The sequence below is a fragment of the Harpegnathos saltator genome, unplaced genomic scaffold, assembly GCF_003227715.2.
Source record: "Harpegnathos saltator strain DR-91 unplaced genomic scaffold, Hsal_v8.6 scaffold224, whole genome shotgun sequence".
Lineage (NCBI taxonomy): Eukaryota > Metazoa > Arthropoda > Insecta > Hymenoptera > Formicidae > Harpegnathos > Harpegnathos saltator.
Window position 1 is genome coordinate 1,000,970 of NW_020230011.1, and position 25,092 is coordinate 1,026,061.

Genomic DNA, 25,092 nt, shown 5'->3' on the forward strand with positions numbered 1-25,092 from the left:
TCAGAAGTTAAATCTCCTCTTGGCCAGTCAATCTTTCCTCCCTCCCTCCCTCTCTCTCTCTCTCTCTCTCTCTCTCTCTCTCTCTCTCTCTCTCTCTCTCTCTCTCTCTCTCTCTCTCTCTCTCTCTCTCTCTCATCTTCGAACCGAACAGTGGTACTTAACCAAATTCTGCTTTTAATTATATTCACCAAACAATGATGTTGGAGAATTCGTCTTAATAGACACTTGGAGTGTACAATATCATGAGAGAAAGAAAGAGAGTGATAGGGGGGGAGGAGAGACGCGAGAGATTCTCGAAGATCATACAAAACATTTCGATAAGCGGAGAGTTCATGTTGTTCGATCATGCGTCTCCCATTCCTCGGGAACGTCCCATGAAAAAAAATGATTCATCCACTTATTCATTGGCTGCGACTAAATTTACCGACGGGAGGAGGAGGAGGAGGAGGAGGAGGAGGAGGAGGAGGAGGAGGAGGAGGAGGAGGAGGAGGAGGAGGAGGAGGAGGAGGAGGAGGAGGAGGAGCGACTGCTCTAAATTTGATAATCATCCGGCCGACAGCTGTTGCTCGGCCATGGTGATCAGCTGTTCCGTCATACGTGCGGATCTAGTAACTTTCGCATCAGTGCGGTCGCGCATGCGCGTGCCGCACTGCGGAGCGCGGCGATTCGAACGGTATCCGGTGATGATGAGTCGCGAGAATAGTCGACGGAACTTGCTGGAAACCGCTCGCGACTGGATTGCCCGTCAAGACGAATGCGAACGAAGCTCCGTGATGATGGCACGCGAGCGCGACTTTGTCAATCGCGCGATGTTTCATTGAAGAGCCCGGCGAAAACTCTCTCGCGACTTCCGTACATCTTCAGCCGACTGTACTTCATGTTTGCCTCGAGACTGGCGAGAAGTTGGGGCGAGAATTGACGGGACGAGAAGTTCCGCTCGGCGAATGAAGAAGCGACCGAATAGTGGACGTCTGTCTCTCTTTTTCTCTCTCTTTCTCTCTCTCTCTCTCTCTCTCTCTCTCGTACAGTACTGAACGAGAATTTTCTCTCACGTGGGCCGCGAACGGGCCGTCGTGTATCAAGCGGCTGCTGCCGTGGTCGGCACTCGGCAGCGAGGGACGGGAAGCGAGAGGAGGCGCGTACGCAGGCGCATAAAGGACGACGAGTGCGGGCGCGCGAGTGAGAGGTGAGCGTGTGCGGCGTGAGTTCGAGCGAGTACGCGTGAGAACTCGGGCGGCGCGCGGAGCGCCAGTTGTGCCGCAGCTTTATCTGTATTATGCGCCGCTGAGTGAATTGTCAAGTGAAATCAGAAATGGCTGCCAACGAGCAACAACGTAAGGTGAGTGAGTCGCGCACAGCGGCGGCCGTTTTTCCCGTCGATCGCGAGGACGCGACCGCGCCGCACGGCCGACTTTGACCGAGGTCGACCGCACGATTATCGTCGAGCCCACAGAACGACGTGTGCCGACGCGCCGCGTCGCTTTTGTGTCAAAAGTCACGGCTGATCTGTTTGTCCGTACGCGCGTTGCGTTGTGTCGCTCGCACACGACGATGTACTACATGTACTCTTTCTCGCTCGCTCTTTTTCTCTCTCTCTCTCTCTCTCTGTCTCTCTCTCTCTCTCTCTGTCTCTGTCTCTGTCTCTGTCTCTCTTTTGTCTGTGACTCGACTAGGAGGGTATACTCGCTTGCGAGGACGGGAACGAGGACAAGTCGCGACATAGGGCGCGCGAGACACGTCGACGTGGGCTCGACGACGTTCCCCGGGATAACGCGATTCACGGGCTTCCCCCGCGCGCGCCGCATTCTCGAATAATCGCCAGTCTTCATTCAAAGATCGCGCAGTCAGTCGCGATATTTACATCGGCCAGTCGAGCAGCTGTCAGTGCGCGCAAGGCGAACAGTGCGACGTTCGGTGTGCCGAGAGACGAGGGGAAAATGTGCGACGATGATGATGTGAGTGCGTGTTATCTTCTCCCGGTCGTTACGGGAACCGTCATTTCGATCTGTTTGTCCTGTTTCTCTCTCGCTCTGTTCTCTCCTCCTCCTCCTTCTCCTCTTCTCTGTCATTGTCCGTCTCTCTCTCTCTCTCTCTCTCTCTCTCTCTCTCTCTCTCTCTCTCTCTCTCTCTCTCTCTCCTCCTCCCTCTCTCCCTCCCCCTCCCTCTCTCGTCGTGAATTTTGCTGACGATGGTGCAATCGAGGCGCGCTGCGTTCACGCTGCAATATATTGCAGCGCAATATATTGTAGTGTTCGGTGCCGAGGCTGCAATGTATGACAGCTTGCGCTCGTATGAGCTCCCGTTCGACAACGGGATGTTCCTCCTCCGTCTGTCTCTATCCCTTTTTCTCTCGCCCTTCGTTCTGGACGTGCAAAACGACCGCTCAAGCAGCCTGGGAGCGTTCCAGCGGCTCGCACGGCCTCGTCGCGATTCCGCTCGGCCGTGGTCTTCGCGAAAAACATATGCGCCGATCGCCGATCGCCGACGAGACACGGATCGTCTCGTGTCGGGAGTGTTTTCTCAACGACGCGGTGCGTCTCGTTGGGGAAACCCGTCGATCCGTCCAGCAGTCACGGTGTATGCCGCGAGAGGAAATGAAAGAGAGAGAGAGAGAGAGAGAGAGAGAGAGAGAGAGAGACATGGAGATCGAGAGAAAAGGGAGAGACGGTAGAACGCGACGTCTCTCTTTCTCTCTCTCTCTCTCTTCTCTCTCTCTCTCTCTCTCTCTCTCTCTCTCTCTCTCTCCGTTATATTTCCTGCGTCGGGAATACACGAGTCTGTAATACGCCTCCCCATGCCCCGTGCGCCATGCCATGCCCATCTGCGTTTTCGGCTTGTCGGAAGTCCCGATAAGTCTGATAATCGAATCTTATGCTCTCCGCGCTGTCTCGCCTGTGTTTGTATCGCGCTTTGTATCTTGTCTGCTGATAAGCGCCGTCATCGTCGTCGTCGTCGTCGTCGTCATCATTATCATCGTTATTAGCCGACGAAGGCGCTTCGATGCTTTGTGTCACATCGATCCGGGCACACGCTCGGTCGAGCGTTTGTTCGAGCGAATTAATTGCCGTGCAGCAGCGCTGGCCGCTTGGCCGTAGCGAGCGGGCGATCTTCTCTGTCACGAAATTTTCGTGTCATCACGAATAAGCGCGAGCGATGAGTTGCACGACAACGACGACGACGACGACGGCGACGCCGACGGGGCTCGCTCACGTACAGCCTTGCGAGCGGATTTGCTCTCCGCCGAATCGCGGCTGGTCGGTGCTTGAAATTTTCGCAGGCGCGCCTTCCCACCTTGTTGAAACGTCACCGTCTGAGACATATGTTGCAATTGTGAACGCACGCTCCGTTTCGCGTAGGACTAATTTCCTCTCTTTCTCTGTCTCTATCTGTCTTGATCGTGCGCGCACGATCACGATGTTTTCTCGCTTATTTTTGGACCCGGCGCGGCAAGCGATTTTCCCGGAGATCGGCTGCGTTTTCTCCTCCGGACCTGTCGCCTTTCCTTCTCGATTTTCCCCTCTTCCTTCTCTCTTCTTCGTTCCCCTTCTCGGGCCAAGTGCCTCGGCCGAATCGTGCATGTGGATCAATGTCGGGCGTTAAAAGTTTCAGCAGGCAGCAATGTGCGACCCTCAGAGATTGACGAGCCGTGTCACTTGGAAGGCTTCACCTACACACCGGCGACATAACCATTTACGGGCGCGGTGCGAAATCGCGCAGGAGATGATACCATGCCGCGGATGTTTCCCCATGAGCGCAGTGGGAACTCGTTCTCTCTCTCTCTCTCTCTCTCTCTCTCTCTATCTCTCTCTCTCTCTCTCTCTCTCTCTCTCTCTCTCTCTCTCTCTCTCTCTCTCTCTCTCTCTCTCTCTCTCTCTCTCTCTCTCTCTCTCTCTCTCTCTCTCTCTCCCCTTCCCTCTCCCTCTCTCCTCTTTCTCTCGTTGAATCGCGAAATTGTCTGGAATCGTCTTCCGATTTCCACGCGCGGTAGACAAACGCGTCCGCTTCGGGGCGAGGTGGAGAATCAAGTCTTATCGGCTAGAGCGACCAAGTAATAATAATAATAGATGTCCGGGTTGTGTGTGTGTGTGTGTGTGTGTGTGTATCTAACGAGCGAATGTATGAATTTAACGCTTAGATGATCCGCAAAGAGAGAACGCGTTCCTCGCAAAAAGCCGAAATGTTATCTGAGTAGCCTTTTTTCCTCCTGCGCGCTTGGAGAGAAACAGGTTGAGTCCGTGATACACTCTCGCGATGCCTTCGTTATGTAATCGTGTTTTGTACGTCCGCGAGGCGTACATGCAGTTACACATCGCAGATACACATGTAGATTGTTGTGCGAATAAGCAGGAGCCACGCGAAACCCGGGAGCCAGCCCACCATGCGAGACGTCCCATGAACGCGTTCCTCATCTTCTGCAAGAGACACCGCGCGTCAGTGAGATCGAGTTACCCGCACCTGGAGAACCGAGCTGTCACGAGAGTCTTGGGCGAATGGTGGGCGACGCTGCACCCTGATCAGAAGCGTTCCTACACGAACCTCGCGCAGGAGGTGAGTCTTCTTCGCCGAATCGATTAAGTCTCGCGGGAGCGGTAGCTGTTTTGGAATAACGTCTGGCGAATAACACCGCCAAGAATAAAACGCTCATCCGCGACGCTCCTCTTCGTCATTTAGGGACCGCACGGGGAGAGCGGTGCAAGCTTGACTTACCTCTCGTTCTCTTTCACAGTACAAGGATGCGTTTCTCAACGCGAATCCTGATTTCAAGTGGTACAAATTGCCGGCACCACCGCTTCGCACCTTGAACACTAGGCCTACCAACAAGAAGCAAGAATCGAGCAGCAGCAGCAGCGGCGGCGGCGGCGGCGGCGGCGGCGGAGGTGGTGGAGGCGGCGGTGTGCAGTCTGTGGTCAGTGTCAAGCTCGAGTACGAGTCTTCCGATTGTACAAAGTCAGACAGGCGGGACGGACAGTCGATTCAGCCGGGCAAGTTGGCGGACGAGTCGCAGATCGGCGGCCTCAGTTCCCTCTTCACTCCTATAAAGACAGAGCCGTCTGAGGAGGAGACCACGTTCAACGGTATAGCGACGGAAAGCGATGCTGTGCCGAAACCACCCAAGAAGAGGTACACGGAATCACCGTTCCAAGGTGACCAGAAGAGAGACTGCAAGGCAGACCTGTTCGGTGAGAAGAAGAGGAAAAGAGCCGAGTCGAATAACAACGAGCAACAGGAGACGGTAAGAATTGACTCGTGTGTGAGAAAAATGCAGATATTTCGAGTATACCGAGTTACTCGCTGAAATAATACCACTCATTCGCGTTGGTTGTTTAGATCGTGGAGGACGAGAAACACACGTTAAATTCTTTCCTGACGACACCGCCGGAGGAGAGTAACTTTCGCAGCGAGAGGACGTGTAAGGGTTTGCGTTATCAGAAATTCCTTGCCGAGCAGATGAAAAATATCGGTCCATCTGGCCAACAAAGCAAGCGGAAACGAGTGGCTACGAGCCAGAGGTAAGTGACGACAATCTTTGTCCTAGCCTAATGTGAAGAAGCATCAACCAACGCTCTGAAGGGATGTGCCTTTTTTCTCGCATTAGCTCCGAAGAACGCCCGAACGAAAGAAGGAATTCTATTTCCTCGAATGTCAGCGAAAAGACGGATTCGTTGAGCAGCGAAGGAGGGAATAGCTCTCGCGGGGAGTTGGAACACCTTGTGGAAAGGTTAGATTTCAAATCGTTCACGTGTCCTTTTTTTTTGCACGCACGCGAGAATAATTCGAAAATGTATCCGTGTGTTGTATCCAGTGCCGAGGGAAACATGGAAGCTTCCAAACCCGAAGACACGGAAACCGAAGGAGCCGAGGCTCAGTTAGATTTTGGACCTTGGACGGCGCGCAAAAGATTTCGAGCTGAGTAGGTTTCTATTATTGGCCACTATCTATACGATTCTCTATGATAATCTAATAAAATCTTAGATCTGTATATAATAAATGTACATGTGATTTGCATATAGGGATTTCAATCTAGAAAAGAAGATCGAGGCGTTACCATCGTTAAGTTTAGAAGAATTTCAAGAGAAAAAAAAGCAACAACGTACGAAGAAGAAGAAAATTCTGCAAAAGTTCAACTCCACGGCAAGCAGCAGAAAGCACCAAAATAATTCTTCCGCTGGACAGACGAACGGCCAAACTGCTCGAAGAGCAGCAGCGCATGCGACGAATGAGGGCTTCGAGGAATCGGAGAAAGCCCTTCTTGTGGGAAGTCAGAAACGGAAAGCACGAAAACAAACCATCACGAGGAACGCTGCGGCAATCAATTCCTTCATACACTCTGAAGAACAAGAACCAAATAAATGTAAGTTGTAAATTCTTTTTTTTTTTTCACTATTTAATTCTACTTAACGTTGATGGTCTAATTTTGTAACATTCCATGTCGTGCACCGGTGTCTTAATATAACCGAGCTGTCTTCCTTGATTAGAGAGAAAACAGATCGAATGTACGAGATATATATATATATATTTCTTCCATACGATATTACGCGATATACGCGGATACAATACTATGAGAGAAATAGACTTTGACATAAATTTCAATTCTTTTCTGATTAATATTCTGACAATAACTTGAACTTTTCCTTCTCAAGCCTGTGAGAAATTTTTTTTAAGTAAGCCTACCGACAAGCGTGTGTGTTGGCGCTTTTATTTATATATTTATTTCTATTTGTACAAGCTCTCTTTCTCTAATTAACATTTTGCACATTAATAGCTTGGTGCGCGTCTCCGGATCTTGAAGCTTTAGCGTGTCTTGCAACGGTTGCCGCCAACAGAACAAAACTTACCAAAAATAATCCTTAAACACGTTACCGACCGGTCGATGGATATGACGACGAATGAAGTATGCCAGATAGGATCGCACTATGAGAGCTGAAACTTTATTTTCCAGAGTTTTTTCCATGCAATTTCCTATCATTGGGACTATTAAGATATATTTCTTCAAGTGCTGTTATATATTATATACTGTGGCGGTATCGGTGACGATATCGATAATGATTACTGTTAATATCTTTATTGTTAATCTTTACTATTACGAATTTTAATGAATTATGACTGCTATTGACTATAGACTATTCCATTATTCAGTATACGTGAGGGAGGTGTTCTCTTTTTACTTGGAACAATTGTTTTGTCAACGAAACATATAAGGAGAGAAAGTTTTGCTTCTCTATAGTCTTGTGTTTTGTCATGAGAGATCATTTTTCAGTTTTACGGTTTGGGAAATTATATGATTTTATTCGCACGTTGCACCTAAGTGTACATGGAACAATGTTGAATCGTCTAGTACATTATATAATTACTTTTCCCACAAATAGATATAAATATTTTATTATACATTACTAAGTTCGCAACACTTTTAATTGTTCATGCATTTTCTCCTCAACATTTACATAGATCAATTTAATGGAACGTGCTTACGGGGAAATTCAGTCACGGGTCATACCGATGATAAATCTGATAAGATAGCGCATAGCTATGAGGACTGTGACTAATATGAGAGTAGATAGATCGATTTGAATGACTAAGACAATGATAAGAGACAAGCACAAGGTATACGGTCTATTTTCTTACAAAAGATTTATCTTATGTTGCTAAGCTGTTACTTTTCGTTTACACACTGGACAAATTGGATCGTTGTTTCCGTTACATTAATTCGACAAAAATTGTGTAATATTTGGGAGGAACTTTTTTTTTTTTTTTTTTCCCCAATATAAAAATATTTCATCTCACGCGTTGTATTCCCTAGCGGCGTTTTATGTACATAGGTATAGGTGCAGTATTATATACAAATGCGAAATCATGAATATCCTTCACGATAAGACCTGAACATCAAAAAAGGATATAATCAAAAATATGGATATACACATACACATTCATGCGATCGCTGTTTATATGTTGATACATGCATACGTGCGTATAAACACGTGCGTACACGTGTAAATTTAAATATGTACAGAAGAATTAATCGTATATGCGCGTGCATGTTAGACGAGTGGCCCTTTATATTGAAATATGTGTATATCCGTGTATGCATGTAATATATAGCTTTAAGATTATTCATACATATGTGAATGTATATTTATAATATTTATATCAGCTATATATTATCTTACTATAATAAGACCACACGAGGACGTGTGTGTGTGTGTGTGCGTGTGTGTGTGCGTGCGCGCGCGACTTTGTGCTCTGTTTGAGAAAGTAAGAGACTTGTCTGTGATTTCGGCTAAAGGAATTTTTCATATTTTATATTTTTCTATTGAGTTTCTTTTCTGTTTTTCTCTTTTATTCTCTTTCTCCCCTTCTTTCTTCCTCCATTTCTCTCTCTCTCTCTCTCTCTCTCTCTCTCTCTCTCTCTCTCTCTCTCTCTTCCCCTCTCCCTCACTTTCTCTATCTGTCTATCTATCTATCTATCTATCTATCTATCTATCTATCTATCTATCTATCTATATTCATCTCTGTCTCTTTCTCTTCGCCTCTTTTTTCTGCATATATATATATATATATATATATATATAAAATTCTTTCTATTTTTTCCTTTTGTCTTTCTATGTATGTATACATGTATATATAAAAAAACTTTGTAACTTAACGATTAAACTTCATGAACTGTTTATAAAGTGATAGGAGCGAGTATGTGACGTTAATAGGTTTCTCCATAGTTTGGAAGGAAATGTACTGATTATATTTCAAATGTGCCTTGAAAAGATATGAACATAGTGATTAGATAACGACCAACAATATATTTTCGATTCGTTTCGCTCTTCTGACTGCATTTTGGCTGTCATTTGTACCTACTTATTGCAGTATGCAACTGTATTTGGTGCAGGACACTTTACCATCGGGCATAATTGTCCAATTTATAATGACCGGACGTTTAAAGAAATGAAGAATCAGGGGAGAATGTTTCGAATTCTACTGCACAAAACTATCTATGTACCTAGCTTTAAAAAAAAATTGTAATTTACACGAATCTATATACGTGTACATATTGTATACCATTTATATGAATAATAAAAATATAATATTTTGATGTAACGCACTTGTATATTGTATGATGTTAGAGTTTGTTCTTTCCAGCTAAACTTTACCAGTTCAAGATGTGTGACACTGAAGCATTCTTTTTAGCAAAAGTGACATCAGTTGTACTGTTCTTTCCACCAGTGCAGCGAAACTTGGTTCACTGTACTGCTTGCACTAGGTCTGGGATTAGTATGAGCAATTTAGTATGTTGCGAGAGCAAAATTTACATCGATTCAGGCAGTGTATTTGGAAAGGACAAACCTAGTTATTAGGTAGTTATTAGGTACTTTCGCTTTATTAATATACGCACATTACAATATACACATACAATTATACATACTGTTAAAGTTCAAATATAAAATGTTTATCGAGGTTTTTATTTATTTCTCTGGATAAACACCTTATCGAAAACTTCAGCTCTATGTTACCGACTGTGTCAAGGCTCGCTGCAGAGAAATACTCAGCTCCTTCTCCTCGTTCCTGATGATGTTGGTACACACGCTACAGCCTACAGCATGCACACGACAATATAGTTGACAACAGTTGACGCATCGTAACAACTACGACGGTCGTGCGTAATTTTCGTATTCCACGAGTCGGGGCTCTATCGATTCGCTCGATAGACAAATCGCCGCCGATTGTGAATTATATTTCGAGGTTAACTGGCTCTTTCTGCTGTTTATCGAGATGGGGGTAATATTTCTCGAGCACATCGGTGGTACTCGTCTATTCTCCTGCGCTTCTTGCGACACCAACCTCACCAACAGGGGACAGCTGATAAGTACACGCTTCACGGGTGCTACGGGACGCGCATTTCTCTTCAACAAAGTCGTCAATCTGAATTACAGGTGCTTGATTTGTCATCCCGTCTTCTTGGTATCTTCGGATATACTTCTCGGTATCTTGTGTAAATATAGTACTCGATAAAGAAAAAATTTTCGAGTATTTCGAAAGAAGAATTATCTATAATTACCTATTTATATTAGAAACGTTTCATTTCTCTTCAACAAAGATCTTCCATCTGAAGAACTGCACAACTATCTAATTATACATCTCTTCCTGTTGATATCCTCGGTTATATCTTGTGTAAATAAATTACGTGATAAAGAAAAAAACTTTCAAATATTTCGAAGAAAGAATGACATATGTGTGTTTACATTAGAAAAGTTTCATGATGGAAATACTTCCTGAGTTGTATTATCATATTGACATTTTATTGCTCACATTAACAACACATTAAAATAACATTATCTTCAGACTATACTAATGATTGCAATTGGTTGCTGAGAGGCCCTAAAGTTTCTTAAATCTATAACTGTATAAGCTTCAGACAACTTTTATTTAGAGGTGCAATAAATTTTTTATCTTTTTAAACCATTGTATCAAATTTTAATCGAAAGGAAATCGATATAAAGAGATGAAGAAATATGTACAATATAATTTAGATTAGAGGATTAGATACAAATGTCAATTTCACAGTCATACAATGTTTCTGTTTTCAATAATTTTACAATTATAATACAATTTACAGTGAGGTACAGGACAGAGTGATGCTGACCGGTCGTCATATGGTTCGAGATGTCAGCTGCAAAAATTGTGATGCAAAACTCGGATGGGTGTATGAATTTGCAACAGATGAAAATCAACGGTACAAGGAAGGACGTGTTATCCTAGAACGAGCTCTTGTCACAGAGAGCGATGGGTTGAGCGAGAATATTTAATATTTAATACCAAGTAGAGTGTTTAATATATTAAAAGAAAACTAATACAGTTTGTATTTTATTATAACTTGTATTATTTTGTTTAATGTTGTCATCGGTCGTGAGAGACTTTGGTTAGTGCCAACTCCTTTATGCGTAAGCAAGTATTCACGAATGATTGCTCTATTTAATTAAGGTGATTAATAAGTTCGACGTTCAACATTTTCGTGAATATGATATAGTTCCCATTTTGTAAGACTATTTGTTTCCAGCATCTATCATATTAGCATATATTCACATTAAACTTTTAAATTTAATGGCATACATTTTGTATCTGAACTGTCAAATCTTATTCACGATGATTGTTGAATATATATAATGGTAAGTGTAAGATTGATATTTTCTTGTAGATAGAAACATTAATAAACTGACTTCATGTTTGTCAAGAAAATTAAGAAAATGTGAGTAGGTAGAGTGCAAATAACTATGTACCGACGAGAGAAAAGTAGACGTAATATAATATGGGATAGAGAGAATGTTGTGTAACTTTATGTATATATCTGCAATGAATTTGACTGATAAAAACGAAAATGTATCAGGCAATTGCCAGTTTTCTTTTCCTCCTTGTTACCATGCTTCTTGATAACAATTAAATCCGACAGACTTTTTGCAGAATATGATTTTAGATGGGAATTGGAAATATATTTACATATGATGTATACGTGTGGAGCAAAATTTATATATATTTAATATCATAAATATGTCACATGTGTAATGTGTATAATAAATAATTATATACATTTTACACACATGAAAATAATATATATATATATATATATAATATTTCTTTTAGTATTATAAATATTTAATAAATTTTGGTGTAATATGAATAACAAAAGAAATAAGTTTATAAGTTAAATAAAAAGAAATATATATAAATTATATGACGAAAATCTACATTTTTCTGGCTACATACTTATTTTACGAGATATATAATAAAAACGAAAAGAATATTTTTGCTCCTTTGCTCAATGAAATGAACGTTCAGGAACATTAAATATAATTTTTTGTATTTTTATTTTGCATTTGAGAATCTAATTGATATTTATATAACTATATTCAAACTTGGAAATAAAAAGCCTAAATTTATCCGAACACGTGGTCGAAAAGATATACAGTCGATTAAAGAAACATTTGGTCTTTTCTCTTCGTCAATTGTATAGGATTATTGAATGTAGTTTTTTTATTATTATTTCACTCCTGATAGAGTAATCGGCATTTATTTAAATGTTAAACAATTTTCAAGAAAGGTTTGGCTTTATACGTACACGTGAAACATCGAAGAAATATATAACAGATATAAAAGAGATATTCCGTTATTCAGAAGTGCCAAACGTAATTTTTCTATTTTTATTTTATTTCTGATGAAAGTGTAATTATCTTGTTATGTGTATATATATATATATATATATATATATTATATATTATATATGTGTATATATATATATATATATATATATATATATATATATATATATATTACCGTTATCATATAATTGACTATATACATATATATTTAATATATTTATATGCCTACATTGAAAATATATTATAGTATACGTAATACAAACTATGTATTTTTAGTACTACGCGGTACATATCAGGCTATCAATCATGAATCTTTTCCTTTAACGTAAACTCGTAAAAAGTGAAAATTTTCTAATGTAAAAGCATATGGAAATGTTTTCACTTTTCACGAGTTCATGCCAGAGGAAAAGATTCATGATTGATGCCCAGAACGCGGTCTAAGATAAATAACTATTACAGACTAGGTACAGAAGGTAAGCAGGGGCGAATTGACCGTTGGGCCGTGCGCACCGCGTAGGCGCGTAGGCGCGTAAGCCTGATGTGGAGCGTTTCGTACGTTGCTCTATAAAGCCCGGTCCAGAATAGGTTGCAAACACCCAGTTGCGAGTTGCGAAGAATGGCAACTACTAATTACAAAGTGTTATTTTCGGTCGTAAGACACGATTGCGGTTGCTAAAAGAAAGTTGCCCAACTTTTAACTTCTCGACGGCGGCAAGCCGTCAAGCAATCGCAATTGTCTCTTACAACCAAAAATAGCACTTTGTAACTGTAGTAGTTGGCATCCTTTGCAACTCGCAACTGGATGTTTGCAACCTATTCTGGACCAGGCTTTTAGGAATACCCAACTGGCTGCGTTCCGATATATGTATATATATATATATATATGTACCGTTGAGGCGCGTGGCCCGACAATTAATTGGTTCGCCCCTACTTCTCTACTCGGCACATGAAAATACATAATTTATGTCACGTATACTATAGATTTTTAGTGCTAGTAGTGAATATTGGATCGCAGCCTTAATAGGGAGTTTTTGCAATACCGTCACTCAGATATGGTAAACGTAAATCGTGATTGCTATTGATCGCGTACATTGTGACGTTATTTCTGAGCGAATAACGTTCACAATTTACGTTTACCGTTACGTTTACCTGAGAGACGGTACTGCAAAAACACACTTTACTAACTGAATAACTAAATATCGGATAACATTTTGCAAGAGGAATAATAATTTTAGAATTTGCTCAAGAATATGGTATATTAAGGACAAAAAATGATTATTCCGGATCACCTTGTATATAAAAGTCCTTAACTTTTAACGATATTTTTAACGATAAAATAAATGCTGATTACTCTCTTATTAGAGACATGATGGAAATAGAAAAATTAATGCTTCTGACCAACGGATAAATAAAGAATACGAATATCTATTTCATATATTGTAAATTTCTCCAACGTTGCAACATCAGATCATTCCTGAAAAATGTTTAAATGGTTAGATATATGCCGATTATCCTATCAGGAATAAAATAAAGATAAAAAAAATCACGTTCGACGTTCCTATACAATTACGACGAATAAAAACGCATAAATGTTTCCTCAATCGATGTATTGTTTTTTTTTGGTTTTTCGACCACGTGCTCGGGTAAATATATATAGACATTTTTCTAGAAATTTTGAATAGTTAAATAAATGCCAACTAAGCTTTCAAATGCAAAATAAAAATACAAAAAATTACATTTAATATTTCTAAACATTTATTGATCGAAAGGAGCAAAAATATCTTTTTTTCCTTTTCGTTCTCATTGAATACCACGTGGATGGGACAAAGGTTTCCGTCACAATTTTCGTCAGAGTTTAGATAAACTCTGGAATGCGCTTCAGATAATAGAAAAACAGAAAATTTCATTCCATGTTTCTGATGGAAGGTCGATGAATGAAGGAACATAAATATTTTTTAATATCAATTATATATTCTCCGGAATGCCACGCGGTGAATTAAAGGTCCCTCGAATAATTAGATTAAACGCCGCTTATATTTAAAGTGTAAAATAAAAATACATAAAATAACATTCTAAAGTTATCTCCCCAGACATTTTAGACGCATTTAGAAAGATTTTGCCACATGATTGGATGTGGAAAATTTGTTTTCTTTAATATTTTCCAAAATTACATTTAATGCTTCTAAATAACGGTTAAATAAAAAATACAAACATTTACTTCATATATGTTATATATTTCTCCAACGTTTCATAAAATCAGATCGTTCTTGAAAAATGTTTAACGGTTCAATAAATGCCGATTACTCTTTCAGGAATGAAATAAAAATAAAATAAAAGAGTAATCACGTTTAATATTCCCGTACAATTGACGCATGAAAAAGCATAAATGTTTCTTTATCTTCTATATTTCTTAATTGACTGTATATGTTTTCGACGCTTATGCGTTACTTAAGCGTCATTCTGTCTTCTTTCCACATGCACTGAACAATGCACGTGCTCGTTGCGGCCGCAACGAGCACGTGCACGAGTAAATCAAAGCTCTTTCCTTGAAAATTTGAATAGCTAAATCGAAATAGGCCGTCAAATGCAAAATAAGAATACAAAAAAAAAGTGCGTTTAATATTTCTGAACATTTATTGAATGAAAAAGGCGAAAATATATTCTTTATCTTTTTCATTCTTATATCGAACACCTCGTAGCATGTGGTCGGAAATTTTCCACGCTTGAATAAATGCTAATTATATCATCATGTATGAGTTTTGAAAAATGAAAAATGTTTACGGCGGATGTATACTTGTATAATTAACAAGAATAACGTAGTTTTTGTTAACAATTAACAAGAACAAAGTAGTAGCAATTCTCTTTCTACTTATATGCTGCTTCAAAATACACGTGCTCGCAAATGCGCATACTAGGGCCCCGGCGACATTCGCGATCCTCGTTGCGGCCGCATTGTTCAGTGCGTGTGAAAAGAAGACAGAGCGACGCTTAAGTTCTACGCATAAGCGTAGAAAGCGAACGGTCTTTGTCAAATGTGGCTCTGAGATCTTTTTCAGGTAAAATCGAGGCCGCAAATCCTGATTCGCTACTGAATGCGCGAGTGTCCCTCCATGGCAAGGTAAGTGTTTCAGATAACGCCACGCGATTGGTCACCGCCGTCCACCGCCGCGCGGCGATCCAATGGCGACACGAGAACCGAGGTATCGTGAGCGAACCGTACTCACGGCCGTCGCAGTATATTTATATGAGCCCACCGTGTCGCATGGAGCCTGGATTCTCCTAGGCCGGAGACTTGGTAAGATGCAATAGGTCGCGTGAAGTGCGTCATTCTGTGTGTGTGCGCGCGTGTGTGTTTGTATGTGTATGTGTGTGTGCGCCGTCAAAATCTGCGTCGAAAAAGGAATTTGTTGCGTCAGCGAAAGCAGTCTCAACGGCGAGCAGTCTCGCATGCGGTAATTAGTAAGTGCACGAGGTGTAAGAACCCCACGTAGGCGACGAGAGAATAAGAGTGAGAGAGAGAGAGAGGAGAGTCGCGCAGGAATAAAGGGGGAATAAAAACGCTCGTCCGACATCGCGCGCCGACCTGATCGCGAATCGAACCGAGTCGGGTTGTATGTTGTGTTTGCATGCTTTTCAACCCTCTCGCTGCTCGGCAAACGTGCGTTCGCTCGCGTGGTCGCGCATCGCGTACAATCGCGGAGCACGTTTTCGTCTACGATCTCGCCGACGATCTCTCTTCGCGACTGTTTCTCAGCCGCGAACTCCAGTGGTGATTAACCCAGTCGCTACTCTGAAGACCGCTCTTCTCTCCGTGCTCCCTTGTTTTCGTTCTTCGTTCTAGCTCTCATCCGTATGTACTGTATGTATATACACATAAGTACGTGGAAACATGCGTACACACGACAGGCGCAACGTGTGCGTGCGTGTCTTCGGGTCTGTTCCTTTTAGCTGCACTGCTGAACTGGTGCAATAAGTTGGAGTAGGAAAAAATATAGTTGTCTTAATGCACTAGTTCAGCAGTGCAGCGAAAAAGAATAGATCATTCGTCTCTTTCGTTCTGCTCTGCCGGTTTTTCCTTTTCTCTCTCTCTCTCTCTCTCTCTCTCTTTCCTCCTCTCTTTCTCCTCCCTTTCCCCTCCCTTTCCCCTCCCTTTTTCCCTCCTTCGTCCCTTCGTGGTATCATTGGACGCACACACACACACACAGACAAATGCGTGTGACGTCGAGTAGACGGCGTAAGAACGGCTCGTCGGGTCTCGTACCCCCCGCGAATCCGACGATCCCCGTCGCGACGGGGCACGTCGATCTCGTTATCGCAGAGCGGCACCAGCTCGAGGCGGTGCCGACAGAGTTTTTCCGGAAGATTGCATCTCATCTGCCGCCTCCGCGTGGTCGCCCTCCCCCTCGCGGAAGAGTGCTCCGACACACACACACACACACTTCGTCCCCTCTCCGCGTCGTCGCCCTCTCTCTTTCTTTGTCACGCGCGCGATGCCATTGCACCGCCGAACAAATCGTCACAGTAAAAGCTATAAATACACACGCATCGCGCGGGGTAAACAAACTTGACCTCAGTGGAATTCTTATCGGTATATACACACACGCACGGCTACTTTTTGAGGTTATGTCGCGCGGCTATGTCGTCCTTCGTGTCCCTTCGGTGCATCGTTGCGCGCACGGGTGACGACGTTGAGGCGATGATTTCCAAGTCTCGTCGCGCGAGAAGTTCATCGGAGTACAACGTTGTGATTAAAGTTTCAATACACTCGGATATCTGCGATGCGAAACAAAACTTGGAGCAAGTAGCGTAATGAGAGACGTGCGTGTGTGTGCGTATGTGCGAAAATCACGCGTCGATATTGTAATATATCGTCGTAATGCAATCATCGCGTGCGCGCGCGCGCGTGTCATCGTCGCGACGAGGACGAGCTCGTATCGCGCGAAAGTGCGCGACAGAAAATCCGCGGTTACTTCGGCGGAATCTTTGACAAGGCATTGTTGTGTTCGCTCGAGTAGCGTGTATTTTCTCGGACTGTCGTAGACTCGAGGGAGAAATTTCGCGATGCTCGCGGAAGGTGCTCGCGTTCCCTCCCCCCCCCTCCCCCGCGACCTTGCGAATGATTAAAACTCGATTCGATTCGGAAGAGCGAGATTCTTCGCTGGTAACAGCTGATAAATAAATACCGGTGTTTAATCTGGACAGTTGCTGGTTGCAGATCAGCGCTACCGTATCCGGTTCTACGCGTTCTTTAAGACACTGCATTCCCCGTTGAAAAGAGAGAACATTTTCGTGTAATCCGACATGAAGCTATCCGCCGCCGCTCCGTTTTGCGAACAAGTCAGCGAACTCACACGCTTGTTCTCCCAATGGAACGAGTGCGAACAGACCGTCGTTCTCTATGCGCTGCTGCGTCGTATGCCCGCGGTGCAGGCAAGATTCCTGGCAGAGGCGGTACAGCACACTTTGCATTCTGTGTCGCAGCTGGACACGCAGGAACTGAACGCCAATAATTCAGGTAGTTATCAGCAGCAGTTTTGGCATCAAAGTATTTGTCTTGAATAGAGACAATAATTAAGGCACGAGAGTCAGGGGTCTTTGACTTTGCGATGGTCAACCCTTTGAACAGCTCGACTTCTGCATTTAAGAGTGCACTTGAGCGTACATTATGTGCTTATGTGCACCTAACGCGAGTAAAGCAGTTGTATAGTTGTGCTGAGATAAGATACTAGTAGTAGTACTCTATCGCTAGATAGTGGATACGTCAATGAAATATTTTATATTGCAGCTTTCATTAGCGGACTGATGACAGAATCAACAGAGGTTGCAATCCGTGAGCTGCTGGTGCATCTGCCATTGCTGAAACCTGGGAATATAGATTGCAAGGAAGCCTACTTAGCTGCGATACCAGAATTAATAAACCACTGCGTAAGCACTGGACAGTTCACACATCAGGTGCAGCAGCTCTTAAGCTACACTCTGATACATCCGGCCGTAACCTGTCAGGACAGACGTGCTTTAGGTCATTGGCTCCACAATCTGGAGGACCGCATTCGTAATACACCGACGATTCAATCTATGGAGGAATACGCAAACCATACATCAGCGCCTAGGTGAGTGCTTGAATTCGACACAATATCGCCCACAATTGTGTAATATTCAATAATCTCATATCTGCGATATACAAGCGTCTTTTTTTTTCTTTTTCTTCTTTTTTCCTCAATATTGTTCTCTTTTTCATTTATTCCGTAAGGTGGGACAATACATGGTCACGAAAGCTAACCGACATATTCAATACGAATTTGAATGGAACCATGTTTGGTGTGATACCGCCGCCGCCGCCGCCGCCGCCGCCTCTACAACCACCGGCGCCAATAAGTCGTCAACGTCGTTCGAATAGCCTGACGCCACCGGTAGCGACGTCGCATCATCACGAACTCGTTGATCGCACCAGCAATGCGAACAATTCGTCCAGGCACAAGCCTCGCAGTTTCAGTGTTTCCGGTGACCACGCGAGTAATTATCAGCTTAGCCCACCAGTTCTGTTCCAACTCGTTCAACGTGAAAATCTTAACCTAAATCAAGGTCGTCCTGTTTACTCAGGTAGTCTCATTGGTTTGGGACCGTTGAGTCCGCAGGGATCTTGTGCCAGTAGTGGCAGTGAAGGACGTCTTGATGATGCAAATCGTTCTTTAGCGAGCGGTATGCGAGGTAGGTTTGGGCGCAATTCTCCTCAGACTCTTGGCTGATTCAAACAACTCAAGGGTCGTATTCACACACACAGTCGATAGATCATCTTGAGTTTATGACTTTTTTTGCGGATTTGCGGATATCCTACGACGGTGGATCATTTCGTTGGAACATCTGAGGATAAACTTTTATATACATATATAATTTTTTACTTACATATTTATATTTATATATAAGACGATCTTGAGTAGATATCTTAAATAATAAGATTCGATTAGAAATACCGCCTTAAACGGTATATAACGGTATATAACGGTATAAAACGGATCTATAATGGTCGCAGTGTATATCGCAACGATATTCGCAAGCTTTTATCGCAACAGTTGCGATGTTTGAAACTGTTGCGAATGTTTGCAAATGTTAAGATATAAAGAATCACTATATTTCCTTTCTATTGCCCTTTTATTGTTCGGAGGAATTTTATTTCGATCTAGTTTTCTCCAATAAGAATAAAGCTAGATAAAGATCGACTGTGTGTGCGACTCGGGCCATCTTTTACAGATATAGCCTTTACAGCTCTCTCTCTCTCTCTCTCTCTCTCTCTCTCTCTCTCTCTCTCTCTCTCTCTCTCTCTCTCTCTCTCTCTCTCTCTCTCTCTCTTGTGGAATATCTCAATCTATGTACATAAATCTATGGTATTTGTCTATACTTAATGGTCAAAGGCAACGACGTCATTTACATACAAATGTAAATACTGATATAAACACACGGTGTTTGCGACCACGATCATTGTAGAGAGGCTCTGAGAGATTCAATTTCAAAGTTCAAAACTGTCTGAACATCTGACAAGCATCCCGAGCGCGTTCCACGATCACATAATCTGAAAACGTACTTCTCTTCTCTCTCATCCAGACGTGCCGGTGTGGCTTAAGACATTGCGCCTGCATAAATACAGCACGTTGTTCTCCCAGCTGAGTTATGAGGATATGTTGGCATTGACTGAGGATAAATTAGTGGCACAGGGTGTTACGAAGGGCGCCAGTCATAAGTTGGAGATCTCCATTGGTAAGCTGAAGCAACGGTACAACACACTTGTGAATCTGGAGAAGGATCTGCTGCTATCTACCGACGCACAAGCCAGCTCATTCACGCAAGGCCCGACGATGCTCGTTAATGTGACGGACGAGCTCAAAACGATCCTGACTACTCCCATGAGACCGAGTCAGGAGAGCGATCCGCAGGACATCCCTCAACAGTACACCAGAGTACTGGGCAAACGTGAGTGCACAACGGTCATCATGTGACTTGCCGTTGAGGTAATCGAGATATGATAAAAGTATTTTTGCAATTCAGTGTACACCAAGTTGGCTCTGGAGAACGTAGATGATAATATCTTGTGCGCTGGCATCAGCATCTTCGAGAAGGTATTGCAGCACGACTGCTTTACCACGAGTCAGAAGGACAAAGTGCAACAATGGCGCACTAGACTCGGCAATCCGCGACAAACTTCAAAGTAAGTCAGCACAACGTAAAGCGGTTAAGTTGCATAGCTCTCCTCGCGCTAACGCGACAAGAAGCGACGTCCTTGGCGAGTGCTTCTCTTGTAATTGTGTTCAACTTCGGTATTTCCGGAGGAACGCGCAAAGTCGACGGTGAGTCGCACGATCTGTGCGAGACAAATCAATGATCGCTTCTTGTCGCTCATACAAGTAAATTCATTCTGTATCCCGCGTTTGGGTAATCAACCAAGGTAAATCGCAGCGTAAGCGCGCACGATAATGCCGTCGATTTAATCATAACGGGAGTGCATTGCACGTTGGATTGCAGATGGCAACAGAACTACGGATACAACAATCGAAGATACGGCAATTCGCAGCAGCACAATAGAAAGCCGAGCCTGAACTCGAGCAACGTTCACAGTACTCACAACACACACAACAGTCACTCCTCGTACATGGTCAGTCCGCACAGAAATCACAGTATATCGTATTATCAAAATAGCTCGAATCAGGCTATAGCTCATCTACGTCCTACTTCGATCGAGAAAAGATCAAGCTTGCAAGAGACCACCAGTTTGCAGGTGAGAGAAAGACACTTAGTGTCGCCTTTCCCTTCCTTTTCCTCAACCGTCCCTTCTTCCGTCCCGTTCTTTCTCACTTATTCAAGATAAATCTCTTGTTAATACTGTGCCTCTTTTCACAGCAAATGCAGAAATCGTTTTACCGTACAAATAGCGCGCCAAGAGATCACTTTGTGGAGCCCGAAGCTTCTGGCAGTAATGAGACGAAACCGTCTTCGAGTCAGTCGACGGCGGAGATCAATGACTGCCTGGAGTCTCTCTGCTTGAGAATGACTGAGCAAGCCCTCGACACCTTCGGCGATACTTAATCTTCCATTGTCGCGTTTATAGAACTTACGTAAATAAGTGAGTACTGTGCGAATAACCTCCTTTTTTTTTTTTTTTACGAAGACAGTTGTAAGATCGTTGAAGACATTCTGCCAAAATTACGAGACGGTGCGTTTTCGTTAGAAAAGAAAAAAAAAGAAAGAAAAAAAGAAGAAAAAAAACGACGGTGACGGCGAAAGTATATGTTTCTTGTGTGTGTACTCACGAGTATACACATCTATGCTTTAATAGCTTGAACCAAAAATGTCCGGCATGTGCGACATTCTTATTAAAAAAAAAAAAAAAAAGAAAAAAAAAGAAAAAAATAATCGACTCCTATACGAGCGTGTAAATGGTATTTTTTATTATAAAACTGATACAATTTTATTATTTGAATTTTTTTAATACATTTGAGTTTGACGGAATTTGGTAAGCCAAGTGCTACTCGAAAGATAGATTCTTTCCCCTTCTTCTTTTGCAACATCTATATAAATTTATTATATAAGGAGAAATGCATACCTACCTACGCACGTTTTCACATGTGCACATATGACACGCGTGCACGCGCGCGTACACCCATATACAGAGGATTTTATGAATGAAGAAGTAAGTTATATATAGAATACGATTAAACGGAATGAAAATGGTTGGAAACAGTTAGTACTTTTACCGCAATATTATTTTTCATGTTATCCATTTCATGAAATGGAATTTGCCTGATTTTAAAATGCAAGAGACATAGTTAATGTAATTCATTTTAATGAATAGACTGAATTTATTTCTTTTTAATATCTACTATTTCTAGGCACTATTACTATTATCATTAATATTAACATTATATTAGTATAATTTATATTTTTACTGTTATCACTATTTCGACGTCACTCTTGCTAATGCTACTATTGCTCCTATTTACTATTACTCTATCGCTACTACTAATACCACAGCAACAGCTATTGCTACTACTACTACTACTACTACTACTACTACTACTACTACTACTACTATCACTACTATCACTACTACCACTACTACCACTACTACTACTGTTCTATCAACCACTATTAAATACTATAATCACTATTCTTAATCACATCATCATCACACTATTAACGCCTCCTATCACTATTGTTACTATCGCTATTACTATTACTGTATTGTTAAAACCTCATGTAGAGAACGAGCATACTTATAAAGAGTTTGCTGCCGTGTCGCATGTGTTAAAAAATCCGCAATATCTTTATTCAGACTTTAATCTCAGCTAAAATCACGCAGACGTAAGCACGTGTGTACGAATACGACGTGTGTATGCTTCGTAGTTGGCACACAGATCTCGCGATTTCCCACTTCTTTTGGCGAATTTTATCGCGTTTTTCTTTCGCGGTTATTCTTTTTTGTTCCGTTTTCTTCTTACCGATACAATGGTAGGCTACTGTGAGAACGCAAGTAAATGACTTAGTAAATGGATAATAAGGGCCTTATGGAAAGAAATGAGCGAACGCGCAAGAGCTGTAGGAAATTTAATATTACAAAGTAGCAGTGAAATTCGCGGCGGCGCGGTGAATGGTGGGAGGCAGACTGGCGCTATGTAACGTGGCGCGACATCGAAATCTGTGGCTTTACAATGTAAGCATACATCAATATTCAATCTTTAGCACTTTGAGGTAGTACGTTGCGGGTAATGTAGCATAATATTTTTTTGTGCAAGAAGATTGACTTTATTAAATGCATTAGAAAGTACGTATAAACTATATCCAATTGATTGCATTAATTGCAAAATAAAGAAAAAAAAGGTAACTAAAGACTGAACATTTCACGTGCCACGGTCCGTTGTTAGACTCCGGATGCTTTATTGTCCTTCCGTTCGCGGATCTTGTGCGCGCGTGAATGTAATAATTGGAAGACTGGGTTAAAAAAAAATTCAGAATATTAAGAAGTAACTAAATGAGCGAACGAGTGTTTGCGCGAGCGAGCAAGCGAGAATGGGAGAGAGAGAGAGAGAGAGAGAGAGAGAAAGATGTGAAAAGAGTAACTTGAATTGAGAATGAAATGAGAATACTTGATTAGTAGTTGTTAAGACGAAGCTAATTTAAATTTTTAGAGATACGTAGTGATTACCGATAGTGATACTCCATTCTATATCTACTCTCTAAGAAAATATATAACTATGCGGTAATATTTCGTCGACCCGGGAATACCAACAATACTGATGCGTGATGCGTGCGAGAAGAATAGAAACGCGATAATGTGGTCTATATATATATATATATATATATATATATATATATATATATATATATATATACATATATTTAGTAATTGTAAAACGAATGATCTACTTACTTCACGGTTATTTCGTTTCGTGCACGAACCGTGTATGTTACTCGATCAACAGGCAGTAGCAGCAGTAGCACCGTCAAAACGTTATCCGATCGGTTGTACATTGTGAGCTACGAAATCCATACCGAATTTTATATGATCAAAAGCTAGTCAAATCATTTTCTTTTTATTTCTACCAATTGTAACGTGTATAGTTAATTAATTGTACATTAAATCTGCGTATATATATATGTACACACATACACACACATACACAAATATATATATATATATATATATACATCACACAATACCAGACACGTATTCTCCGTGTGATACATGCGAGTTGTGTAACATACGTTTTCGTACTAGAGAGACAGAGAGAGAGAGAGAGAGAGAGAGAGAGAGAGAGAGAGAGAGAGAGAGAGAGAGAGAGAGAGAGAGAGAGAGAGAGAGAGGGGATACGTGTCTCTATAAGATATACATAATACACATATAGACACTATTTACCGCGTTATAAATACGTATATATATATACACATACATACACACAGACATATGATATAACCGAGATGAGACGCATGCGAAGAAGCTCAAAGACTGCTCGTATAAGCGAGATTAGGAATTTCATTCAACGTAGAGTTACTACATACTATTTTACACCCCGAAATTGCTGCATCTAATCCAATTGACAAAGGCAGGACCTGAATTAAAGTGGATGCAAAGAGATTTTTATTCGCGAAACGTATATAAGATCGTGATAAAGTCGATGAGAGAGTAGAGAGGGAGAGAGTCAGTGACGAAGAGAGAAAGAGAGAGAGAGAGAGAGAGAGGGAGAAAGAGAGAGAGAGCGAAAGGAAGAAACTGCGTGATGATCAATCCTGCCGATGGTCGGGGCGCCGCCGTTGCGTTAATTTAATCCCGTCGACCCATCTTACATTAGACTATCGTTATTGTTGTTTGTAGTGAGGAACTCGCGATTCATGTAACGACTTGTACTTAGCGCTCATAGCCATTATATCGTGAGAAAGAAAAAGAAACGCCGGGCACGTATAGTGCGCGCGTCTCGCTCGTCGTTAATGATCATAATGATTAACGATCGGCGGCGGTAAGTCGCGGGCGAGCGATCAAACGAACGGATAAGCGGAACGCTTCGCCGAATATTGTCATTGGTGAAGCGTTCAATCGTCGAGTCGGGTAAAATCAAGGTGTTATGTGTGAAGGAACGATTAACATCGCGGGCACTTCGATTCGAGCAGTGTTCCCCTCGACGAATGCAAAGTGTCGAGATGTCATCGTGCGCTAAATATTACGTGCGCGCGGGTTGCATCTCGCATGGTGATATGCAGAAATTCACGAGTGATAAGCGAAAGGATATCAAGTTTGTTCTTTTTCGAAGGACTTTCGAACTAGTGTAATTGGCCTGCAGCTTTGTAACTGCGCTGCTGAACTGATGAGCAATAAGCTAGAATGAGAAAACCTATATCTGTCTCACTTTAACTTGTTGCGCCAGTTCAACAGTGCAGCTACAAAGAACAGATCAAATAAGTTGAAGTGAAA

At 42.1% G+C, this 25,092-nt stretch overlaps 3 protein-coding genes across 10 annotated transcripts; all 3 read left to right on the plus strand.

The window, feature by feature from the left end:
• The first annotated feature begins 1,036 nt into the window (after nucleotides 1-1,036).
• On the plus strand, nucleotides 1,037-8,351 carry bbx (bobby sox). Of its 3 annotated transcripts, XM_011150646.3 has the most exons (9): nucleotides 1,037-1,339; nucleotides 1,836-1,955; nucleotides 4,348-4,548; nucleotides 4,727-5,233; nucleotides 5,329-5,510; nucleotides 5,597-5,719; nucleotides 5,804-5,911; nucleotides 6,012-6,352; nucleotides 6,764-8,351. In XM_011150646.3, exons 1-9 carry the CDS (start codon nucleotides 1,313-1,315, stop codon nucleotides 6,850-6,852), a joined length of 1,698 nt encoding a protein of 565 aa, XP_011148948.1. In that variant the 5' UTR covers nucleotides 1,037-1,312; the 3' UTR covers nucleotides 6,853-8,351. The 3 variants fall into 3 exon arrangements, with proteins under 3 accessions (XP_011148948.1, XP_011148949.1, XP_011148950.1); XM_011150647.3 differs by lacking the exon at nucleotides 1,836-1,955 and having other exon boundaries at nucleotides 1,042-1,339; nucleotides 4,345-4,548; XM_011150648.3 differs by lacking the exon at nucleotides 1,836-1,955 and having other exon boundaries at nucleotides 1,045-1,339.
• A 1,151-nt stretch (nucleotides 8,352-9,502) lies between these two features.
• On the plus strand, nucleotides 9,503-11,357 carry Yippee (yippee zinc finger protein). Its single transcript, XM_011150640.3, has 2 exons — nucleotides 9,503-9,920; nucleotides 10,604-11,357. The coding sequence occupies exons 1-2, from the start codon at nucleotides 9,760-9,762 to the stop codon at nucleotides 10,791-10,793; spliced, it is 351 nt and encodes a 116-aa protein (XP_011148942.1). The 5' UTR covers nucleotides 9,503-9,759; the 3' UTR covers nucleotides 10,794-11,357.
• Nucleotides 11,358-15,341: 3,984 nt separating this feature from the next.
• On the plus strand, nucleotides 15,342-21,521 carry smg (sterile alpha motif domain containing protein 4 smaug). 6 transcript variants are annotated; one of them, XM_011150636.3, is made up of 9 exons: nucleotides 15,342-15,435; nucleotides 17,343-17,655; nucleotides 17,926-18,250; nucleotides 18,391-18,653; nucleotides 18,723-18,848; nucleotides 19,740-20,105; nucleotides 20,181-20,340; nucleotides 20,655-20,907; nucleotides 21,030-21,521. In XM_011150636.3, exons 2-9 carry the CDS (start codon nucleotides 17,442-17,444, stop codon nucleotides 21,213-21,215), a joined length of 1,893 nt encoding a protein of 630 aa, XP_011148938.1. In that variant the 5' UTR covers nucleotides 15,342-15,435; nucleotides 17,343-17,441; the 3' UTR covers nucleotides 21,216-21,521. The 6 variants fall into 6 exon arrangements, with proteins under 6 accessions (XP_011148938.1, XP_011148939.1, XP_019699583.1 ...); XM_011150637.3 differs by having other exon boundaries at nucleotides 15,362-15,435; nucleotides 17,356-17,655; XM_019844024.2 differs by lacking the exon at nucleotides 15,342-15,435 and adding an exon at nucleotides 15,443-15,599 and having other exon boundaries at nucleotides 17,356-17,655.
• The last annotated feature ends 3,571 nt before the right edge of the window (nucleotides 21,522-25,092 follow it).

Excerpts from the sequence above, each read along its gene's own strand:
- bbx (XM_011150646.3), top strand. The coding sequence starts at position 1,313 with ATGGCTGCCAACGAGCAACAACGTAAG. Across the intron at positions 1,340-1,835 it reads CCAACGAGCAACAACGTAAG|ATCGCGCAGTCAGTCGCGAT; the intron begins GTGAGTGAGTCG and ends CTTCATTCAAAG. Across the intron at positions 5,720-5,803 it reads TTGGAACACCTTGTGGAAAG|TGCCGAGGGAAACATGGAAG; the intron begins GTTAGATTTCAA and ends TGTTGTATCCAG.
- Yippee (XM_011150640.3), top strand. The coding sequence starts at position 9,760 with ATGGGGGTAATATTTCTCGAGCACATCGGTGGTACTCGTCTATTCTCC. Across the intron at positions 9,921-10,603 it reads GTCGTCAATCTGAATTACAG|TGAGGTACAGGACAGAGTGA; the intron begins GTGCTTGATTTG and ends TACAATTTACAG.
- smg (XM_011150636.3), top strand. The coding sequence starts at position 17,442 with ATGAAGCTATCCGCCGCCGCTCCGTTTTGCGAACAAGTCAGCGAACTC. Across the intron at positions 17,656-17,925 it reads ACTGAACGCCAATAATTCAG|CTTTCATTAGCGGACTGATG; the intron begins GTAGTTATCAGC and ends TTTATATTGCAG. Across the intron at positions 20,106-20,180 it reads CACCAGAGTACTGGGCAAAC|TGTACACCAAGTTGGCTCTG; the intron begins GTGAGTGCACAA and ends TTTGCAATTCAG.